At 41.6% G+C, this 19,502-nt stretch overlaps 4 protein-coding genes across 5 annotated transcripts; 2 read left to right on the top strand and 2 right to left on the bottom strand.

Annotated features, from left to right (window-relative positions):
• Positions 1-762: 762 nt before the first annotated feature.
• Positions 763-5,911, top strand: LOC135340201 (glutathione hydrolase 1 proenzyme-like). Its single transcript, XM_064536522.1, has 8 exons — positions 763-1,457; positions 2,635-2,753; positions 2,822-2,835; positions 2,937-3,241; positions 3,375-3,499; positions 4,634-4,830; positions 4,972-5,203; positions 5,342-5,911. Exons 1-8 carry the CDS (start codon positions 860-862, stop codon positions 5,597-5,599), a joined length of 1,848 nt encoding a protein of 615 aa, XP_064392592.1. The 5' UTR covers positions 763-859; the 3' UTR covers positions 5,600-5,911.
• Positions 5,894-7,670, bottom strand: LOC135340132 (membrane-bound transcription factor site-2 protease-like). The gene is made up of 2 exons (XM_064536460.1): positions 7,557-7,670; positions 5,894-7,379 (listed from the first exon to the last, which is right to left on the bottom strand). Exon 2 carries the CDS (start codon positions 7,377-7,379, stop codon positions 5,901-5,903), a length of 1,479 nt encoding a protein of 492 aa, XP_064392530.1. The 5' UTR covers positions 7,557-7,670; the 3' UTR covers positions 5,894-5,900.
• Positions 7,671-7,675: 5 nt separating this feature from the next.
• LOC135340127 (uncharacterized) lies at positions 7,676-8,634 on the top strand. 2 transcript variants are annotated; one of them, XM_064536456.1, is made up of 4 exons: positions 7,676-7,780; positions 7,838-7,930; positions 7,999-8,121; positions 8,269-8,634. In XM_064536456.1, the coding sequence occupies exons 1-4, from the start codon at positions 7,753-7,755 to the stop codon at positions 8,490-8,492; spliced, it is 468 nt and encodes a 155-aa protein (XP_064392526.1). In that variant the 5' UTR covers positions 7,676-7,752; the 3' UTR covers positions 8,493-8,634. The 2 variants fall into 2 exon arrangements, with proteins under 2 accessions (XP_064392526.1, XP_064392525.1); XM_064536455.1 differs by having other exon boundaries at positions 7,990-8,121.
• Positions 8,635-8,657: 23 nt separating this feature from the next.
• LOC135340119 (serine/threonine-protein kinase TAO3-like) lies at positions 8,658-19,499 on the bottom strand. The gene is made up of 19 exons (XM_064536446.1): positions 19,140-19,499; positions 17,960-18,031; positions 17,371-17,472; positions 16,947-16,992; positions 16,675-16,733; positions 16,060-16,211; positions 15,409-15,460; positions 14,215-14,254; positions 13,730-13,908; positions 13,147-13,337; positions 12,672-12,840; positions 12,237-12,500; positions 11,653-11,790; positions 11,284-11,427; positions 10,704-11,036; positions 10,162-10,401; positions 9,764-9,976; positions 9,445-9,627; positions 8,658-9,075 (listed from the first exon to the last, which is right to left on the bottom strand). Exons 1-19 carry the CDS (start codon positions 19,278-19,280, stop codon positions 8,863-8,865), a joined length of 2,931 nt encoding a protein of 976 aa, XP_064392516.1. The 5' UTR covers positions 19,281-19,499; the 3' UTR covers positions 8,658-8,862.
• Positions 19,500-19,502: the final 3 nt, after the last annotated feature.

The raw sequence follows: 19,502 nt of genomic DNA, 5'->3' as shown, positions 1-19,502 counted from the left end.
TGTACAAACAAACATGCATGTATACAGTTGTCAGCGCATGCATGCGCATGCCATAACTAAATAGTACATCACTCTTTATTTTTGCAAAATACTATATAGCTAGATCTAGCTTTAAAATATGGGGAATGAAAATTACCAAGAGAAATTAAGTATATGCCAAGAGCCCACTCTCAAATAAAACTCTTGCCCTGCATGGTTGGTGCAAGCGTTGCTGTAGTCTTGGTGATTAAATGTACTCTAGCTAGCATTCCGTGCCAAGCCAAATGGCCGGTATATCGAGGTGGCCGTTCTTCAGAGAGCCGGAATATAGTCTACTGTATATGATTGCAGTTGGTATTAGTGTATGTAGACCGGCTACGTGTGGGTGTCGGAGTCTCCAATGCCAACAGTGCAAGTGCTGAAGACAGTGCTACTTACAGCTTTAGTTGCTGATGCTGAAGCTTGTTCTAAAGCAGGAGTGGAATTACGAAAGAAAGGAGGGAGTGCTGTGGACCTTGCGATAGCTGCTCATCTTTGTGTGCATGGGGGTGTCAATTTTTACTCTGCTGGAATTGGAGGACTGAGGAGGCTTCATGGTCTACTACAATGAAACCAACTGAGAGTCATTCGCTGAGAGGTTGCTCCTCTGAATGCGAGTATATAATTACACGTACACACGACAAACTTTTTTTTTATCATGTAATATCAAACAGTACAAATGTACAAAAGCAACAGACCAAAAGATAAGAGGGGGGGCATACAGTTTAGCGGATACCATCCGCTGAAGGAGATAAAGTTTGTTGGCGATGAAGCCACAGGCAGGCATTTCCTCTCCAAAGTGCAATGGCCAGGCGATGAAACAGATGCTTCTTGGTGGAGGATGTGGAATGTGTCATGGTTACTCTCCGGTCCTGTTATGCGCATGCGCATCACTAAAATTAATAATTATATAAATCAAGCCTCCCACTATAATTTACATAAAATTTTTTTTATAGCTACAGAGTACTCGAGTAAATCTATAGATCTAACTATGGCAAATGAAGAGAAGTCTGCCAAAAGCCCACTTTCAACAAAAACCCTTGCCCTGGTTGGTGTAGGCATTGCTGTAGTCTTGGTGATTGTGATTGCAGTTGGTATTGGTGTTGGTGTGGGTGTCGGAGTCTCCAATGCCAACAGTGCAAGTGCTGAAGACAGTGCTACTTACAGCAATGCAGCTGTAGCTGCTGATGCTGAAGCTTGCTCTAAAGCAGGAGTGGAAATGCTCAAGAAAGGAGGGAGTGCTGTGGATGCTGCGATAGCCGGTCAGCTTTGTGTGGGGGTTGTCAATTTTCACTCTGCTGGAATTGGAGGAGGAGGCTTCATGGTCTACTACAATCACACCAGTGGAGAGTCATTCGCTCTGGATTTTCGAGAGGTTGCCCCTCTGAATGCGAGTACATACATGTACAACAACACTGCTTCTGACAGTCACATAAGAGGTATATATATATGTACTATACAGCGGGGAATTTTCGTTGGTGCAATTTTTCATAAACTAAGTATTTCGTATTCCTACATGCAGCTCAGGATAGTGATGTTGAAGCTATTGCGGTAATTTTCATATGATGCTCAATATGCTAAAATTTCCACCATACGAAAATAACCCGCTATATATACATATTAAAATTGTGAGATCTATTTACAGTGCTATACTATGTACTTTACACAACATTCTATTGCATGTGTTTATGTAGAGTTGAGTTTCAACCCTGATCACTCTTATCCGGGTGAACGATTCAGCAAATGTTAATGATAACAAAAACACTTACTCCCACAGATTCAGCAAATGTTAATGATAACAAAAACACTTACTCCCACATTGAAGTGGAAAGCTATATGGTTTTAGCTGCTTTGATGTTCTGCTGATCGGCTGAACATTTTAGCTTAGCCTAGCAGATAACTTGGTATTTTGTTCTGTCTATATAATATACTGAACATGGCAACTGCATTATGTCTAAGACTAGTACATTTGTAAGAGCTTTGGGGCATCGTTAGCATGCTGATGCCCTTGAATTATTGGAGGGGCGTGGCTCATTCTGTTATTCGAATATTTCAGCCATACAAATAAGGTGGGGATATGACATGCAGGTGTTTAGATAATCGGATAATCGAGGCTCAGCTGTACTTTCTACCGCCCACTTGCATTTTACAGTCTGCTCACAAGCTGTTGCATGCATGCCCTTTTTCTCTTTTATATATATACGACCTTGAATATTTTGCGATGAAACCTTTGCGAATGAGCCAAATTAGCAGACCTTTGTGATATAACTATTGCGTTCTGGCAAGGATTGTGTGTCATACCAGTACCAGTTTAAGTTTTTGCGCTTTTAACGGAGTGATTAGCACTCGAAAAGTCAGAAATACGGTGTGTATATCTATCCCTTGTTCTTCCTGTTACGGATGCTTCTTTGAGTTTCTGAAGTGGATGATCTTAAAGAGAGACCAACTGTAATAATTATAACCATGGAAGGAGAAATCCAGCAAATACTAGCAAATGGACGATCTATAATAATATATGACATTGTTCAACACAGCCACTGAACAGAGGTCACCTCTAATAATTATTATGTAGCTGTTTACCCAAAATTAATGTTATCAGTAATTATGAACACACAGGTGGACTCTCCATTGCTATTCCTGGTGAGATTCGAGGCTATGATGTTGCTTGGAAGAGATTTGGAAAATTAGAATGGAATGAGCTATTTGAGCCAGCTATTCGAATCGCTATACTGAGGGCATTCTAATCTCCAATGCTGTGGCCAAAGCTATTAAAGCTTCAGAACCGCGTATCCTCTCTGGGAAGTTTCCAGGACTGGCGTAAGTACTGCTTAACTTGCAACTGCAACATAATAGATTTTTTAAATTTACAATTTATATATTAAACCGTTTTCCAAATCTGTTGAATTCCACTGTTACAGAGAGTTGCTAGCTCCAGAAGGAAGTATTCTACTTGAAGGTGACATGCTGAAGCGTCCCCTCCTGGCTTCAACGCTCAGAAATATTGCCGACAATGGTGCCAACTACTTCTACGAAGGTGCATTTATGCAGCAGATGGTCAGTGAGCTACAAGCAATTGGTGCCATCATAACTGCACGTGATTTTGAGGAATACAGTGTGGAGGAGCGACCTGTCACCAGGGCATCTTACGATGCATATGATGTACTGGGAATTTCGGCTCCCGGGGGCGGACCTGTCCTTGGGCTCATACTAAACATCCTCGATGGTAACTGTTCTACACTATAATTTACCGATTTAGTTTTATATTTATACTGAGCATGCATGCATGCGCACTGGAAGGTTTCAAACTTATACTAAGAGCTTACAAATGCTATAATATCCACTTATATCACCTGCAGGCTATGATTTCAAGGAGGGAGAATTGGATGGCTTATCCTCGCATCGTATTGTTGAAGCAATGAAGTACGCCTACGCTCAGAGGCTAAAGCTGGGAGATCCTGCCTTTAATGACACAGTTAACCTAGTAAGTGCATGGCTCACTGATCATGAGAGCAGCAGTGCATGAAGGTAGCCTCCTTCGCAGGCCCTCCTTTTTTTGTTCTTTGTCACAAAAGAAAAATTGGAGGAACAAATAAAAAAAGAAGGAAGCAACAAAGAAAAAGGAGAGCCTGCCTTGCTAAGTCGCGTGATCCCCTACTGATGTAGACAAAATTTAATGAGTGTGGGCGAGAGAAAACCTCAATAACTGTCCTCCCACATAGTACTTGGAGCGCATTTACCAGGAACATAATCATTATCTTTTTATGAACAGCACAGTCAGCCTTCGTGAGACCTTTAGTCAGTAGAGGAAGTATAAATTAAACACTAGAAAGTAGACTACTGCTGTAAGTCTGAACTCAGGAAAAAAAACTGAGCTAATCTTTACTAGGTAAGCCCTCGTCTACGATGTCTCCACACTTGATTCTGGCGTACTGTCTAGGATCGATGCTAACAGCTTTTATGTTAGAGTTTGCAATGCCGCGGCGTAGGCATGCTGTAGCCGGCTTTTGCTCTGTCAGGCTCCACCCAGCTAGTTTGCCCACGTTCATTTTCACTTGTCTACTACTTGTCAATAGTCATGCGACTTAGCAAGGCAGGCTTTCCTTTTTCTTTATTTATTCGTCCCGTATTTTGAAGTATTGTGACAAAGAACAGAAAAAGGAAAGGCTGCGAAGGAGGCTAACATGAAGGGGAGTAAGCAACTACAATACACACCATATAAATTCGTTGTTGTCTCTACGTCACAAACACTTTTTGTAAACTGTTTTACTGTGAGCCTTAACAGGATTGGAAACGGGAGCACCCTCGTGATATAGATCTAGTCTGTGTTTCCTCGCAGTTTAAAAAATTATGGTTGCAAGACTAGTTTTGTTATAGAGGTAGCTATATACTGAAATATTGCGGAGTGAAATTATATTATCATCTTGTATACCTGACAAGGAACAACCTTGCAGACTCTTCACTTTTTTGTACCTACACTGTAGGTACTTTACCCATGCATTGTTAATGTATATATTGACGTATTCCTTGTATTTCAAGCGCTGGCAGGCCTCAGACTCAGACAGATTATGAGTGGGCGTAATTTTGAGACAAACCTACTTTAAATACAAATTTACAGGCTGTTCAGTATATGCTGAATGAAAATACCGCAGTGGATTTGAGGGGGAGAATCAATGACAGCATGACGTATCCCTCTGATCATTACATTGATCCGTTTAGTCCGCTGCAAGTTGCTCATGATCGTGGAACCTCTCATCTTTCGGTACTTGCTGAGAATGGAGATGCTGTTTCAATGACAAATTCCGTCAACTACTTGTAAGTTGGACAATTTCTAGCAGCAGTTGCAGGTGCTGCATATATACGTGTGCATGGTGCATTGTGGTCTGCTACGGTGCCGTGACGCACGTATGTGTGTAATTCCCATCTTCTCTAACTCAATTCAACGTACTCTTGCAGCTTTGGCTCCAAAGATCGCTCCTCCACTAGTGGAATAGTGTTTAACAACCAGATGACAGACTTCAATATTCCTGGTAGAAGTGATTCATTCAATGAGATATCAGTTAACTATGTTGAGCCAAAGAAGAGACCTCTCTCTTCAATGACGCCAACGGTGATACTCACTAACGATGGAGTTAAGATGGTGGTGGGTGCATCCGGAGGATCTCGTATTACTACAAGTGTAGCACAGGTGACTCTGTGAGCATGAAATATTTAACTTATGTGGCAAGAAACTAGTATGTTTCGACAGTGTGAACATGTATAGGCAATTTTAGATATCAACTTAAAAGCTAAACGGTTTAGTTTTATCATAATTATTATTTTGCAGGTAATCCTTAATGTGCTCGGGTTTTCTCTCCCTCTAAACGAGGCCATCTATCGCAGGCGACTACATCATAGGCTAATCCCGAACTCTGTATCAGTGGAGACTGATTTCTCTGAAGACATCACCAGCAGTCTGGAGTCGAGAGGGCACATAGTACAAGTGAGCACTTCCTCTGCAGTGGTCCAGGGAATAAACGTGGTGGATGGTCTGCTGCATGCTACTAGTGATCCCAGAAAGGGCGGAATACCAGATGGATACTAACCAGCAAACAATACTAAGTAAACAATAAGATGATAGGATATAGTGGATCCTATAATAGATCTAGCGAACAATAAAGGATAGTGGATATAGACAGTGATCAATATCGGATATAGTGAATATAGTAACTAGGATCATAGTGGATAGTAGTAACTAAGTAATAGCTACATGATAGCAAGAGTTCAAATGAACTCTTAACGATAGTGAATCTATATAAGTGATAACCTTTTTTGCATGTGAATGTTGTCAGTTGCAGTTTTTCAGTTATGTCCACAATTCATGTTAAAGAGAATTAAAACATAATTTACCAATTGATTAGTGTCCAAATTCCCAAGCAAATATTTAACCCTAACAAAACACTTCCAAATATTAAAACACAGTTTAAAATAAAATGTCGTTTATGAGCATCTGGTATTTTTTTTTCAAAGTAAAGTTCCATCAACACAGAGAGAGTCCATTGCCCATCGAGGAAATAGGCAGGTACCATGTTCAACAGCGCCAGTGCACTGGAGAGAGAAATAAAGTACGTGCAAAGAGTCTTCATGAGTCCTGGTAGCCACAATGGAGCGACAGATACTCTTGGAACAAAGCTGCTCGTTGATACAATGTAAGGAAGAGCAGATGGATCTCCGAGGAATAATACATCTTTGTCCTCAGTATGTGAAATTCTTATTAGTTTACTTGGAGAGGATATAGCTGGGAAGACACAGGCGTATTCATAGACACCGTGACAGTCTCTTGAACTCCCACACATTTCTCTCGCTGATACAGCCCTTGCTGTTAAACACTTGTATTGACTATGTCGTCCTTTGCTGTAGAATATGTGAAAACAGATATCAGAGTCTAAATGTTCTTTACAACATTCAATCGTTCCATCGTCAGCAACCGTTGTCTCGTTCACCCCATAAGCTTCTCTGCCAGTTAACATTTCATTGGGTACACAGTATCCTCTTTGTGGTCTGTTTGCAATATCCATAATACAACTATACCAACCTTCATCAGTAGTAACAAGACATGAGTTGACTCGAGTGATCACGCTTCCCGGTCGAATTTTCCCAGCCAAAACACTGTCTTCGGGAAGTGATGTCACAACAGCTCCAATACCAGACATGTACAATGGAGAGAGTATATAGGGCATACACCATAACAAACCGAGTGCACACAGTACAAGTATTGTATTATGCCAAACTCCTGCACAGTAGATTCTCAATTGCCTTTTAGGTGAAATCACACTCAGATGATCGGAATGAAGATCCACAAATGCACCAGGGTAGAGGAAGAGCACAAACACACCAAAACCAGTCACAGTGACTTGTTCTGTCGAAGCAGCCAAAGCATGGCCAGCCTCGTGAAACACACCGCACACAGTCAGGGTAAATAGGTAGTAAGCGATATCGTTCCATGGTAGATTAACACCGGGCATCACAGGAGTTAAGACTTGATGTGAGTGAGTTCCATCTTCTGAGACTTTACTGAATATGAATTGAAACAGAGTGTACATGAGGACGGCAACTGACGTTATCATGAGCAACACTCCCGTCAGCACGCCTAGTCCAAACCATAGACGACAAGCAGTCCTGCTACTGTTCCCAATGGTGTGAAAGAATTTATTAAACTTGGTAGTGTAGCACTTAACATGAGCGAAGGAGAGACTGAGACCGCAATCTTCAAGACGTTGAAGGTAGGCCGATTTCCATGGTCTGTATCTTCTTATGAGCTGGTCTAGGAGGAACAGAACAGCCCAGAATGAAGAGAGAGTACCAATCGTGATCAACAAAGTCATCTAAAAAAGAAAAATAAGCTTTTAATAATGACATACATTACATTGCATTGGCGAAAAGTCCAGAATAATGGGTTGTCTTGTTTAATATCATAAAGCCGGAACACTAACTGAAGGCTTTAGATCTACCTCTGGCAGCTCCATCAGTGCCATATCTATCTATCTATACTAGGATCTCACCACTTCAGTCAAGAGTGTGGAGTGTGCACACTAATAATGATGTCCATGCATTCATTTTCATTAGTCTTCGCCGAGTTTCAAGATTATAGGTTTAATTTAATGCGCACCATTATGTAAACCACTCCCACTGCACAGAAGGGGGGTGGGGCACGTCTCCTATTATTTTTTTGTAAACAAGCTCTTTTAGCATGCAAATATGACGTTTTTCACAGTGAAACACGGAGGTGAGTATTACAGAGCTATAGTACAGTTAGATCTAGTTTCTCAGGAACATTCTGCAGCTGATGAAGAAGCCTTATTCAATCCTGACTGTAGCTTGAAGCTTCTGGTTGACAGTATCAAAAAGAGATGCAATTTCCCTAACATCAATGGAGGTTCGAACTATTTCATACTAATTAATTAGATGACTGCATGAGTTTATTTATTCATGCAGCCTCCGTAGGACTTGCAGATGCAGAAGCAGAAAAGTTCACAATAATCAACCTCTCTGAGCAGAGCAATGAAATGAGTTCCTGTGTATCTCTGTTTACCAAAAGAGGAGTGTACATACTCCTAGCTATTATCAGTAAGTCTAATGACCCACTTTTTTTAGCTAAATACACCCACCATTTCGAAAGACCTATATATAGATAAAAGGGGTGTAGCTTTATATTATTACGCTAAGCAACCTATAAGTAACTGTATAGATTAAAACCACTATCAATTTGTGCAGAGCGAGACAGTGGTCCACCCAAGTACCACCCGCTACTGGACAATGTGGACAAAGAGTTTACAGTTAAGTTAGACTCTCTATCTAATCCAAAAGCTGCTGCAGCTGAAAAAATGAGGAGAGTGCGATCAATAGCAAAGAACCCATCTATGATTTCTGGTTTGGGCAAAAAGAAAACTTCCTCGTCACTCAGTAAAAGTTTCAGTGCATCAAGCCGAGGAAAGTGACTGTATATAGCTTAATTAATTTTCGCTTTCTCTCAAAACTTTTTTAAAATCCATGTATATATAATGTATGTACAGATTACATTTTTGTCTGTGTGTGAAAGCAAAGATTTCACTTGAGGCCATTTCATAATTATATTAAAAGCCTGCAGAGAACAATAAAAGTGCTTAGACATTATTAACCACATCTGAAGATGAACGTATGGAAAATGAAATAAAAAATCTAACACAACAGCTCAACGTTAGACTGTTGTTTATGTAACATGTACGCACCTTTACACACAAAACTTTATATGTTAAAGCCATCCAAGATTTAAAACTACGTAAATTTCTAAATACATAATTATTCTAATACATAAAAATAGTGATCAATCTATACAGAGGATGTTTTTAAACCGATAGGAGTGTTTATAGTGTTACTCTGCTGAGAGCTAAGCGACCCATAGTCAGAGGAGGTTGATGTATCCCTCACTCTGTGATTGGTAAACTTCTCTGAGAACTCTTTGACCTCAGCGAGGTGTTTTTTCTGTAGCTCTTGTTGTCTCTCCAGGCGTATGGTTTGCAACCTGGTGCTCTCCTCAAGTAACTGCAGTGAGGGGAAAAGTGAACATTGAGAACAGACACTGTGAGGATAATTATACACACAGAAACAATAACTATACCAGCAATCATATACTGTACATGCAGTGAACGAAACGATACCTATACGTGTACATGTAGCGGAAGCTACACTCAATCAACAACTAGTAATTACTACTTAACAACATTCAGTTTACTCACAATGTATTCAAGTGTCCATAAGTGATAATGCTACACAATTACAGATGTATGTACCTTGTACCCCAGCAACTCATTGTGGAATATAACTTACGCAAACAAAGATGATCATTACCTACAATTCGTAAGCTTTTTACTTAGCAGCACACACACACACACACACACAAGCAACGTGTACCTCTTTCTCAAGTTCTTTTTTGGTGCTCTCCACCTTCTCATCGAGAGCCTGCTTTTCCCTCTCGTGCTGGGCCGTCAGTTTGGCTTTCTGACTTTCCTGGAACTTGTCGAGTAGTTCCTGCTCCTGTGTAAGCTGATTCCTCAGGGCCTCATGCTCAGACTCTTGTGCTTCGTCCAGCCTCACCTGGAGAGGGGTTGGAAGGAGCCATAAACTATAAGTACACACAAAGTAACAATTATGCTTGTAAGTAAATGCTGTAAATATACAAAATTATGTGTACAATAGGTGTGTGTGAATTCCATACAAGTGTATAACTTACAGCTTCATGCTGGGACATGTCGGAAATGGTCTTCTCATACTGTAGAGTGAGCATGTGAGTCTTCCTTAGCTGCTCCTCTTTGGTCTGTCTGAGTATCTCCCTCCGTCTCTCCTTAGGGAGGCTGGCTATCATCTGTTTCTGGAGGACTTTGTACTGTCGGGTCTGGATACGAACTGTATCATTGTACTGCTTCTTGATTTGTGTCTCTTTACTCTAAAGCCAGAGAGAGAGAGTACAATGAGTGAACAGAATGGTTTGTGTGTGATTTACACTGTATGCTACATCGAGAGGGATAAGGACAAGAAAAATGGAAAACTAGAGGTACAATGTATACAGTACATGCAGTTTTGATAAGTGTAATTAACAGCACAGTGTACATGTACTCGAACCACACTTACTTTCATGCTCTTTGGGTGTTCCTTGAGCTCCAGAACGTGTTTCTTCCTCAGCTCCCTCTCAGCTTTCTTGCTGTAGGCGATCTGGTTGTCCCATTCAGAGGCGTGCTGTCGTGCCAGGTGTTCGTTCCTCACTTCGTGCAACGACTTTAACTGGTAGTACTGAAGCTCAATCGTGTTGGAGAGATGTTTGCGTCGGAGGTCTTGAGATTGGTCCTTATGTGTCTGCATTAGATTAAGGTCCTGTGTGTGTGTGTGGGTGGGTGCATGGAAACGGTGATGTTTTACAGTTTATTTACACAAGTGTTTGAACTTTATATAATACATGTACATGCATGCAAGTGCACTTGCAGGGTTTCTTTCAGGATTTTACACAAGTGGGTGAAAATGTGGCTTCCAACTATAAGCTGGGTAATTGACAAGGTGCAAGTAGGAAATTTACTTGCTACAAGCGGGTGACAGAACATTTCACCGAATTTTTGGAACTCAGTTGATAGCACCATAAACATTCACAAGCATATAAGCACATTGCAACCACGGCTCACCTCTTGCAGGAGGCCCTTCTCCAAGGTCTGCCTCTCATGCATCAGAGACTGCCGATAGCCCACCAACTCTTCTCCAGCAACAGACTTCAAGTTCCCCAAGTGTTCCTCTTCATTCCCTTTCAGTTGTGCCTGCACCTCTTTCTTCCTCTCCTCAAGCATCTGTTTCCGCTGAGCACTAGTCAGATTCGGGTCCTCATCTAGCACTCGTTTGTAAGTGGCTTTCGTGGTTTTAAGGTCGGACTTTTGTTGGGCCAAGAACTGCTTCATGTCTGAATCCTGGTGTTCTTTGAGACCCTTCTGGAACTTCTTTTCATCATTGGAACGCTGCTTGTTCTGAGAGGTAAAGGAAACAACAGTAGTAGAGTGATAGCCTACAAAAACATGCGATTGTTATAAAGATTTACAATTGCGCAATGTACACCGCATATACATAGGTTCAATGTTGTACAAATTGAACTAGGTGGGCAGTAGCACTTCAAAACAGTGTAAAGTGTTAACATGCTACACTTGTATGCTTTGTAGTACAATGTATATACAGTGTGACAACAGCCAAGGACCAGATTGCTAGTACTGTGCTTACCTTCTGATCGTTCTCTGTTTTGTGTCTGGACCTGAGTTTCTCCAGGTCCCTCTCGTAGATGGCCCATAGCTGCTCTACCTCTTTCTCCTGACTCTTGAAGTGGGCAGCGAGATCACTTTTGTGTTTGGACTCCAGTTGTTGCATCTGTGTGACCAGGAGGAGGGGATAAAATACATGTAACATATGTACACGTACCACTTTGCATGTACTGTTACAGTAATGCACACTGAACACAAACTCCAGAATTACCATGGACCACCAGACATGTTTTGTACATTCATTTTCTACATGTACAGTATGTGAGAGTTTGTATTGAGTACATTTGAGTATGTATATAATACTGTACAATTTCAAAAATGTCCAGCCTACCTGAGCTTTGTGCTGTTGCCTCATTCTCTTGTAGCCTTGCATCTGCTCCCTGAGCTCAGACTGGATCTGCCACTCTGCGGCCTGCTTGGAGACCATCTTGGATGAGCGGAGAGTGGAAAATCCGTCACTGTTACCAGCCTGAAGGGAGAGGAATGGGATAATGAGTGTATACTATTATGAGAATGTTACAGCAACAGACTCAAAACATAGCATGACACAAGCTGAGAGTAAGAACTAACTGAGTGATGATACACGACGTATGTGTTACAAACCAGGGTTTTATCCAGGGGGGGGGGGTGGGGGGCAGGGGTGAACTACATGACATCATCGCATTCAACTACAACCACCAATCATAGGGTAGAATCTACTGTCTATGATGTGTAACTACTGTGATGCCTTCAGGATGTAATAAGGGGTGTGGCCAATAAAAATGGGTATGGTTTGCGGCGCACTAACCTTTCCTCCCAAACTTTAATCCCTGCAAACTAAAACTAATCCATGAATATACATGTACATTGTCACTGATGTACGTGTACATCTAGGAATAGCATGCCTGCATGTGTACGTATAGTGTAGGGACTTACCACTTTCCTAGCCACCTCTTCAGCTTTCTCCTTGGAAGACTTTGAGGCTCCTCTCACCCCAGTAGCTGGGGGAGACTTTGTGGCCCGACCAGACAGGCTGAGGGCGGTGTCACCAGACTCTGTGCTCCCAATGAGCAGTGCAGAGCCTTCACTTTTTGTGCGACTCACAGGCAGTCTAGCGGGACTAACAGATGCTTTTGCTGTTCCTATACTGCCCCGTGCTATGTGATGGTTGTTGATACCTCCAGTGGAGACCGGCATAGCCTGTATGAGTTAGGGGAGTAATGTACACACGATAAATTGTTAAGTACATGTACATGTATACATGAAGTATGTCCAGCATGAACACTGTACTGTAGATGAATGTAAGTCGGGTACTTACAAAATTGTGAATATAATTATGTGTTGCACTGTACACATGTGAGGAATACTCACATCGCTAGGTCTCTTCTTCCGTGAATGTGCCGGGCTCTTGCCTCCTGTGACGGGGTCTTCTGCACAGGTCAGAGTGGGGAGGAGCATGTCGAGGGGGGACGTGAGAGTGTTATCATTCGTGGGAGAGGGGGAGGAGATCGGGGGACTTGGCTCAAGGTCGCCAGCATCACTGCAAGTGGGGTGTACATGAACATAACGGGTACACTTACATGTATGCACACTACAAGTATAATAAGATTACATGTATTATTATCATCATTGTACAGAATCACATCAGCATTATTAGCGACTACTACATGACATATAACCAGCGGCAACCTACTGGTTGAAATAATGAAATAACAAGCGTGTACCTACACTCAGTGTAAGTATTGTGCACTATCAACAGAAAACAGGGAACTGCCATAAATATTAAATGCCTAGACCTAACCTCCACAATGATGGATCCACCACAGAGAACCCCCCCCCCGCTCACCTTGGAGGCTCAGACTCTATCTCTGTCTCGTCCTTCTGACTGTCTTCATCCTCGTCCAGGTTGTTCATGAGCATCTTACGGTTGCGAGCAAAGCTCTGGTTGTCTTGACGACGCACAGCTTCCTGTGTCCTTTGAATCAGTAGGACTAGGATTTCGTGATGTCTCTGTGACGTAGTACGGAGGAAATCGTGCTGTGTGTGTGTGTGTGTGTGTGTGTGTGTGTGTGTGTGTGTGTGTGTGTGTGTGTGAGGGAGTATTGATTACAGTGTCAGAGGATCAACACTTCAACACTCTCTACTTGAAAGTTCTGTTATTGTACTGCAGCTGTAATGTATGCATGTACTTATTGCACTAAATGTACCCATGACTTCATGCTTATTAAATTGTCAGCACAGTGTGACATGTAGCCTTGGGAGTGACACATCACACTGTAATACTAGTGTGCTGTGTGTTCAACACAAGGCCAATAGTCTAGCATGGAAATATTGCTGCCAACTACACACACACACACACACACAGTAGGGGTAGAAGCAGTCCTTGTACACAGGCATCCTATTCACACCAAGCAAGTCACATCACACACCTCTAGTAACTGGGCAGCAGTGAGTCTGTCCTCAGGTTCTTTATGAAGACACTGGGAGACAAACTGTTGGAATGTCTCCGACCATTTCTCAGGGAACTTGAGTTTAGGGGGATCATTCTGAGCGATGTGGTAAAGGGCACTCATGGCATTCATGTGGAAGAGGGGAGGCTTTCTCTCGGCTGTGTGGGGGGAGGGAGGAGTTAATTGTCTGTGTTTGCACATTATACACTGTACACTGTACACGTACATGCAGAGAATATCTAATTATTACAGCTCATTAAACTGTGACCATATCAAAGTGAGCACAAATGCCTCCTACTGTACAGGATCGATGTAGCCTTCACGCACACGCACACGCACACGCACACACACACACACACACACACAGTAGGGGCAGAAGCAGTCCTTGCACACAGACATAAACAATATTAATGACAACAGTAGAATCCATTGTTGTACATGCACAAGCTGCTGTAATTGCTTACCTAACTCAATTGAAGTGATTCCTATAGACCAGACATCCACCTGTAGCACACACAAACAGAAACTAGGGTGAATACAATGTCAACCCCTTCCCCCTCATCTACTCTGTTATCACAAGGACTTAAACTACAGGTATGAAGTGACTGATTTCGGGACAACAGAATTTACTTGTAAAACATCATTCACATAATTTATAATAGACAATTGAATAACCTGGCTGGCAGTAATTAAGTGACCAGTTTAGTTAGTAGTGTCAACAAAACCTATCTCTCCTACATGTACATGTACACTGTAATTGTACAGTGCGTGTGTCTTTGAATTATTGAAAGATGCTAAAGTTGCCAGTTTACTAAAGCCGCTGCGAGGCTAGTGCAGCTGTCCTTACAACTGGCACATTCCAGCTGACCCACAGACAAAACCTAAACACTCACTTCACACACACAATTACTAGTCACCATGGCACCCATTCAACAACGACATTCTTGGGTGCAATCATAGGCTAACAAAAAAGGCAGGCAGTACATAGTTGTGCAATATATAAAAGACAGAAGAGAAGGAAAGCACAGCCGGTACTGATGCCTCAGTGGAGGCGCAAAGCCTTTATGACATATGAATTCTGAATCACAATTGATACTTTGCATGAAAGGAATGCAATGGTTCAAGGAAATGATCGACCATGATGGTTGCTAAGAGGATGCCAAAAGTTTGAAGTACGTATTAATTAATGGCTCATGATCTGAAACAGTGCAGCTATGTAGCTCTTTCCTCGCTCCTGAAGCTACCAATAGCTAGCGTTTAGTGCAGAGCTAACTACTTAGTACTAAATGCGTAGAGTAGCAACGCTCCATGGACAATTTTGCTACGCACTATTCTAAAAAGGCTGCAATGGCATTCAATCAAGTACACCCTTTCTAAGTACATATTTATAACTTGAGAACAAAGCATTATTTTGCAATTCCACAAAATTAATTGTAATCCATGACTAGAAGCCTATAGTTTGCTTGCACTTCATCAGCATAGAGCAGCTATAGCAGTCTATACACACAGACAGACTGACACACAAACACACTACTGTATACCTTGCTGCCCATGCAGACACTGAGGCATAGTGACTGTTGTTATCACCTACATGTATGCACTGTTACAAGTAATTTTGCAGTCCCTAATCCAGGTGATTTAGCACCTTTACAGCTTACCTTGCCATCGTACATGCCTTCATCCATGGCCAGTATCACTTCAGGAGCCATCCTACAAAACACACACAGTGTAGTTATTCAACAGACATCATACAGTGACTGTGAGTGTATGAATACACATGTAGCCTGGGAGTGACACATCACACTGTAATACTAGTGTGCTGTGTGTTGAAAACAAGACCAATAGTCTAGCATGGAAATATTGCTGCCAACTAGACACATACAGTATGTACATGTACATGTATTCACATACATATATCAGTTCATCATAGAAAGTACAGTTTTCCCGAAGCAGGTTGCTAAAGCTGTGAGAGGACAAACTGAATCACATGTACTGCCATATGGTTTGTTTTGTACAGGCACAAGATGCTTCCTACATGATTGTGTAATAGCGTACACATAATAGCTGCATTTGACCATGCATCTCATGCTGTGATCTTATGCAGTCTATTGCTGGCGTACCCACCCTGTAGCTACTTCATGAGCACCTCTACCACCTACATGCACAAATACATCTCAAGATATATTACATGTTCATGTAGGCACCTTTAAAACGTAGGCTGCCAAGCAACTGTGTGAACATACAGTTATAATAACAATTCCCTATATACACAATGGGAATGCTTATAATAGGAGTGCCAACAAACTCACCAGAAAGGAGTTCCCACGAATGAGTTGCAGGGACTGCGCAGAGAGGCTGAACCAAAGTCTGCCAATTTGACGAGTCCCTTGGAGGTGAGCAGGATGTTTCCCGCCTTGATGTCGCGATGGATTCTCCCTCGAGAGTGAAGGTATACCAACCCCTGCAAGTCAACAGTGAAATAGTGTAAGTGTATAAGGCAATGTTACGCATACTTGTGATGAAGTACTATACAAGAAATCAACCACAAGCTTCACTGCTGTTTCAGCTACAGAGACAGACCATAGAGGCTTTAAACTTGGCAACAGACTAGACTGAGCTTACCATACACACACATATCAAGACCTTGGGTGACTAGACAGCTGTCCCACTGAGCCAACAATGACAAACTACACAGCTACATTCCATCAATATAAATACACATCATGAGCAAATGTGTAGGACTTGAAAGGGACTATCCAGGCTTACAGTTATTGTGTAAGTAACACACCTGACAGAGAGCGCTAGTTTCCCAGTTTAGCAATAATGTACTGTAGAGGCATAACTATTACACTACACTAGTGAAATAAAGGTATATATATAAAAATCCTAATATGTGTAACATGCAATGAGATCGAGCCACTCACCATTACAGCACCTTGGACAATGGCCCGTATCTCGTCCTCCTCTAGCGATGACTTGTGCACTGTAGTAGCAAAGGGGAGCCACTGTTAGACACAAGCTTTACACGATGGACCAATGGAATGATTTCACTCTATGTACACATTTGAAATGCATGATTGCTCACACTTACATATATTATAAAAACACTAACCATAAGTGCCACACATAGAGCATGCATATACATAGAAAGTCTAAATTGGCAACAAGATTAGAGTTTAGGGTAAGTAGAAAATACCTTCTACAATGTCAGAGGCTGATCCAAGACAGTACTCCATCACCAGCTGTAAAGATAACAGTGTAATATTAGGTACACCTCGCATGTATTGAATAGTACGTATCAAGAGATAGTTTTGGGCAGGACAGTGTGTTTCACTTCTTCTCAATGCAAAGAAGAGTAAATAAACTTGCAAATGGTTTCCAAAACTCACTCCGAGGGCTTACTTGTTACCTGCCCAGACATCAAAGACCCACTACACATATTAGGACCTTGAGGTTAGTAGGAATGGTAGAGATCTTTATCCTTTGTATACATTATTATACTGTTCACATAGCCAATAGATGACATTCTTGAGGTTTTGCGTACAATAGTGAAAAAGGAAGACTATAACTTTGAAAGGTTTCTAAACTGACAGCTAGATTGGTCAAATACTGAGACTCACCCAGACTGTCTGGTCCTTGATATAGCCTCCTTTGTAGTGTATACAGTGATCGTGGTCACAGGATTTGAGGAATTTCACCTCACGTACAATGTCTTGCCATTTCTAAATTGATTGTGTATGTGTGTGGAGACAGTTAACAAAAGGCACACAAAATACAAGTGAAGTACATTCGATTGCACAAGGTTTACACAGTAGCTACACCCTACACCAACTATACTTTTAGAGTTTACATGTAGCATAAAAAACTTCTGTACAATGCATGCCGCCCTGATTGATTAATACCTACACCATTGAACCAGACTGATAAGGAACAGCTAATTAGAAAACACCAAAAATGCACCATCAAAACAAAATCAATTATCACATTTGCCTACACAATGCACACACTGCACTGTCAGTTCATGTCTTCATATATAGCTTTACTACACCTGTAGGAAACAAACACTAGCACTCTGGAGTAAGTAAACAGGATTTCACTATACTCACTCAGCAAGACCATAACAATGCAATACTTCCAGCAAGTCTATTTATAGACAGACTATATTTACTATCAGTACAATGATAAGCAGACAAGCCAGTGAGTCGTCACCTCAGTAGACTGTTTTCCAGAGAAATTCATCTTCTTTATAGCCACCACCTCGTTAGTGACAGCGTTCTTGGCCTGTGAAACAAACAGAAAGTATTACGATTGACACGGAAAATCTCACATTTTTCTTAGGTGCAAGTTTTGGGCCACACAGCCCACAAGAATACCAACAAGAATAGGTACTGCATATAGACATACATACAGAGCTACAAAGTACAGCACATTGAAAACCAAAAATGTGTACACAACACACGCTCACGCAAGTGGAAGTTACACGTATAACACATGCAGGAAACTATAGGGAATTTACACTGTGACAGTACAAGGACCATCATAATACTGACTCCATGGGCTAGCTAGAGTGGGTATGTATAAATGTACGTACAGAGTACAGGTTGTCATCCATAGAATTTAAAATCAATCAGGGGGAGTATTAAACACCGGACAGCAACGGCAGTCAGTCTACCACCCCTAAGGACACACATGTGCTCACACACACACACACACACACACACACACACACACACACACACACACACACACACACACACACACACACAGTGGCATCATAATTATGCACACAACATTATTGTATACTGCTGGGTTTTCGACTACTAAACTGATAATACATACAATTTGTACACAGAAGACGGCGGTAAGAATACAACACAACAGGAATGGTGTAGAACAGCTAGTGTACATACGTTTACAAAGAGGCAGACGCTGCTGATGGTTTTAGTTCCTAACATAACTTCTGGGGTGTATGAAAACAAGCTAACTTTGAAAAATTTGAAACATTAAAAACGACCCAGCTTTTGGTGGTACGCCTCTAAAGGACCCTTTGTACAGTTATATCGTTGACGCTGACCTTCAGAACAGGAGGTTTTGTAATAGGTGACTAAAACCCACATCAAAGCAATGTTGTGTATAGAGAGCTGAGGTAACCACTTGCACTAGCTACTTTGGTGCACCTACACAGTACATTGCATTGAGAACGAGGCCAACACATTCTTAAAACCTGAATCACAGCTACAAGTTAACACAGAATCGTAACAAAGGTGATACGTGTACGAACAAGTACTTCAATGGGATGGCTTATGTACAAGCTAGCTAGCTACAATGTCTTAGTAGTCAATAATTATGGGGTGCATCACAGATTAAAATAACAAGTGTGTTCACTCACATAGAAAACAGCACCAAAGCTTCCATGACCTATCTCTCTTTGGTCCAGGAACAAGGGTTCTGGGTCATCAAATGAAAAGTATTGAGCTAACTCAGAGTGCTTCCCTGGTAACTTCAGAGTGTCTTTTTTGTTTGTAGGCATATTTACACTCCCTCAGCACAGTAGGGTGGCTTGATATGCCCAACACTGATGAGTGGTAAAACAGTTTCCTCGCTTCCTTCAGTAACACTCGACCACACTCTTTAATCTTCACACATAAAATAGGCTATTGTATTATAGAGAGGCGTAGAAAATAGAGCTATGGAACCTCAACATAATCGCCGGCACAAAATGCAAAATGAGGCTAAAGAGGTCACGTGCGAT

Source organism: Halichondria panicea, chromosome 8, assembly GCF_963675165.1.
Source record: "Halichondria panicea chromosome 8, odHalPani1.1, whole genome shotgun sequence".
In the NCBI taxonomy this organism is placed as follows: domain Eukaryota; kingdom Metazoa; phylum Porifera; class Demospongiae; order Suberitida; family Halichondriidae; genus Halichondria; species Halichondria panicea.
The sequence above is the reverse complement of the archived record's forward strand: the minus strand, read 5'-3'. Positions and strand labels throughout refer to the sequence as shown.

Bases quoted from the DNA above. Each gene is read 5' to 3' on its own strand.
- LOC135340119 (XM_064536446.1), bottom strand. From the start codon at position 19,280: ATGCCTACAAACAAAAAAGACACTCTGAAGTTACCAGGGAAGCACTCT. The intron at 18,032-19,139 runs GTGAGTGAACAC...TTTGTTTCACAG, and splicing joins GCTTTGGTGCTGTTTTCTAT to GCCAAGAACGCTGTCACTAA. The intron at 16,734-16,946 runs GTATTTTCTACT...TTGCTACTACAG, and splicing joins AGCCTCTGACATTGTAGAAG to TGCACAAGTCATCGCTAGAG.
- LOC135340201 (XM_064536522.1), top strand. From the start codon at position 860: ATGTGGAATGTGTCATGGTTACTCTCCGGTCCTGTTATGCGCATGCGC. The intron at 3,500-4,633 runs GTAAGTGCATGG...ACAAATTTACAG, and splicing joins TTAATGACACAGTTAACCTA to GCTGTTCAGTATATGCTGAA. The intron at 4,831-4,971 runs GTAAGTTGGACA...GTACTCTTGCAG, and splicing joins ACAAATTCCGTCAACTACTT to CTTTGGCTCCAAAGATCGCT.
- LOC135340132 (XM_064536460.1), bottom strand. From the start codon at position 7,379: ATGACTTTGTTGATCACGATTGGTACTCTCTCTTCATTCTGGGCTGTT.
- LOC135340127 (XM_064536455.1), top strand. From the start codon at position 7,753: ATGACGTTTTTCACAGTGAAACACGGAG. The intron at 7,931-7,989 runs GTTCGAACTATT...TTATTCATGCAG, and splicing joins TTTCCCTAACATCAATGGAG to CCTCCGTAGGACTTGCAGAT. The intron at 8,122-8,268 runs GTAAGTCTAATG...CAATTTGTGCAG, and splicing joins CATACTCCTAGCTATTATCA to AGCGAGACAGTGGTCCACCC.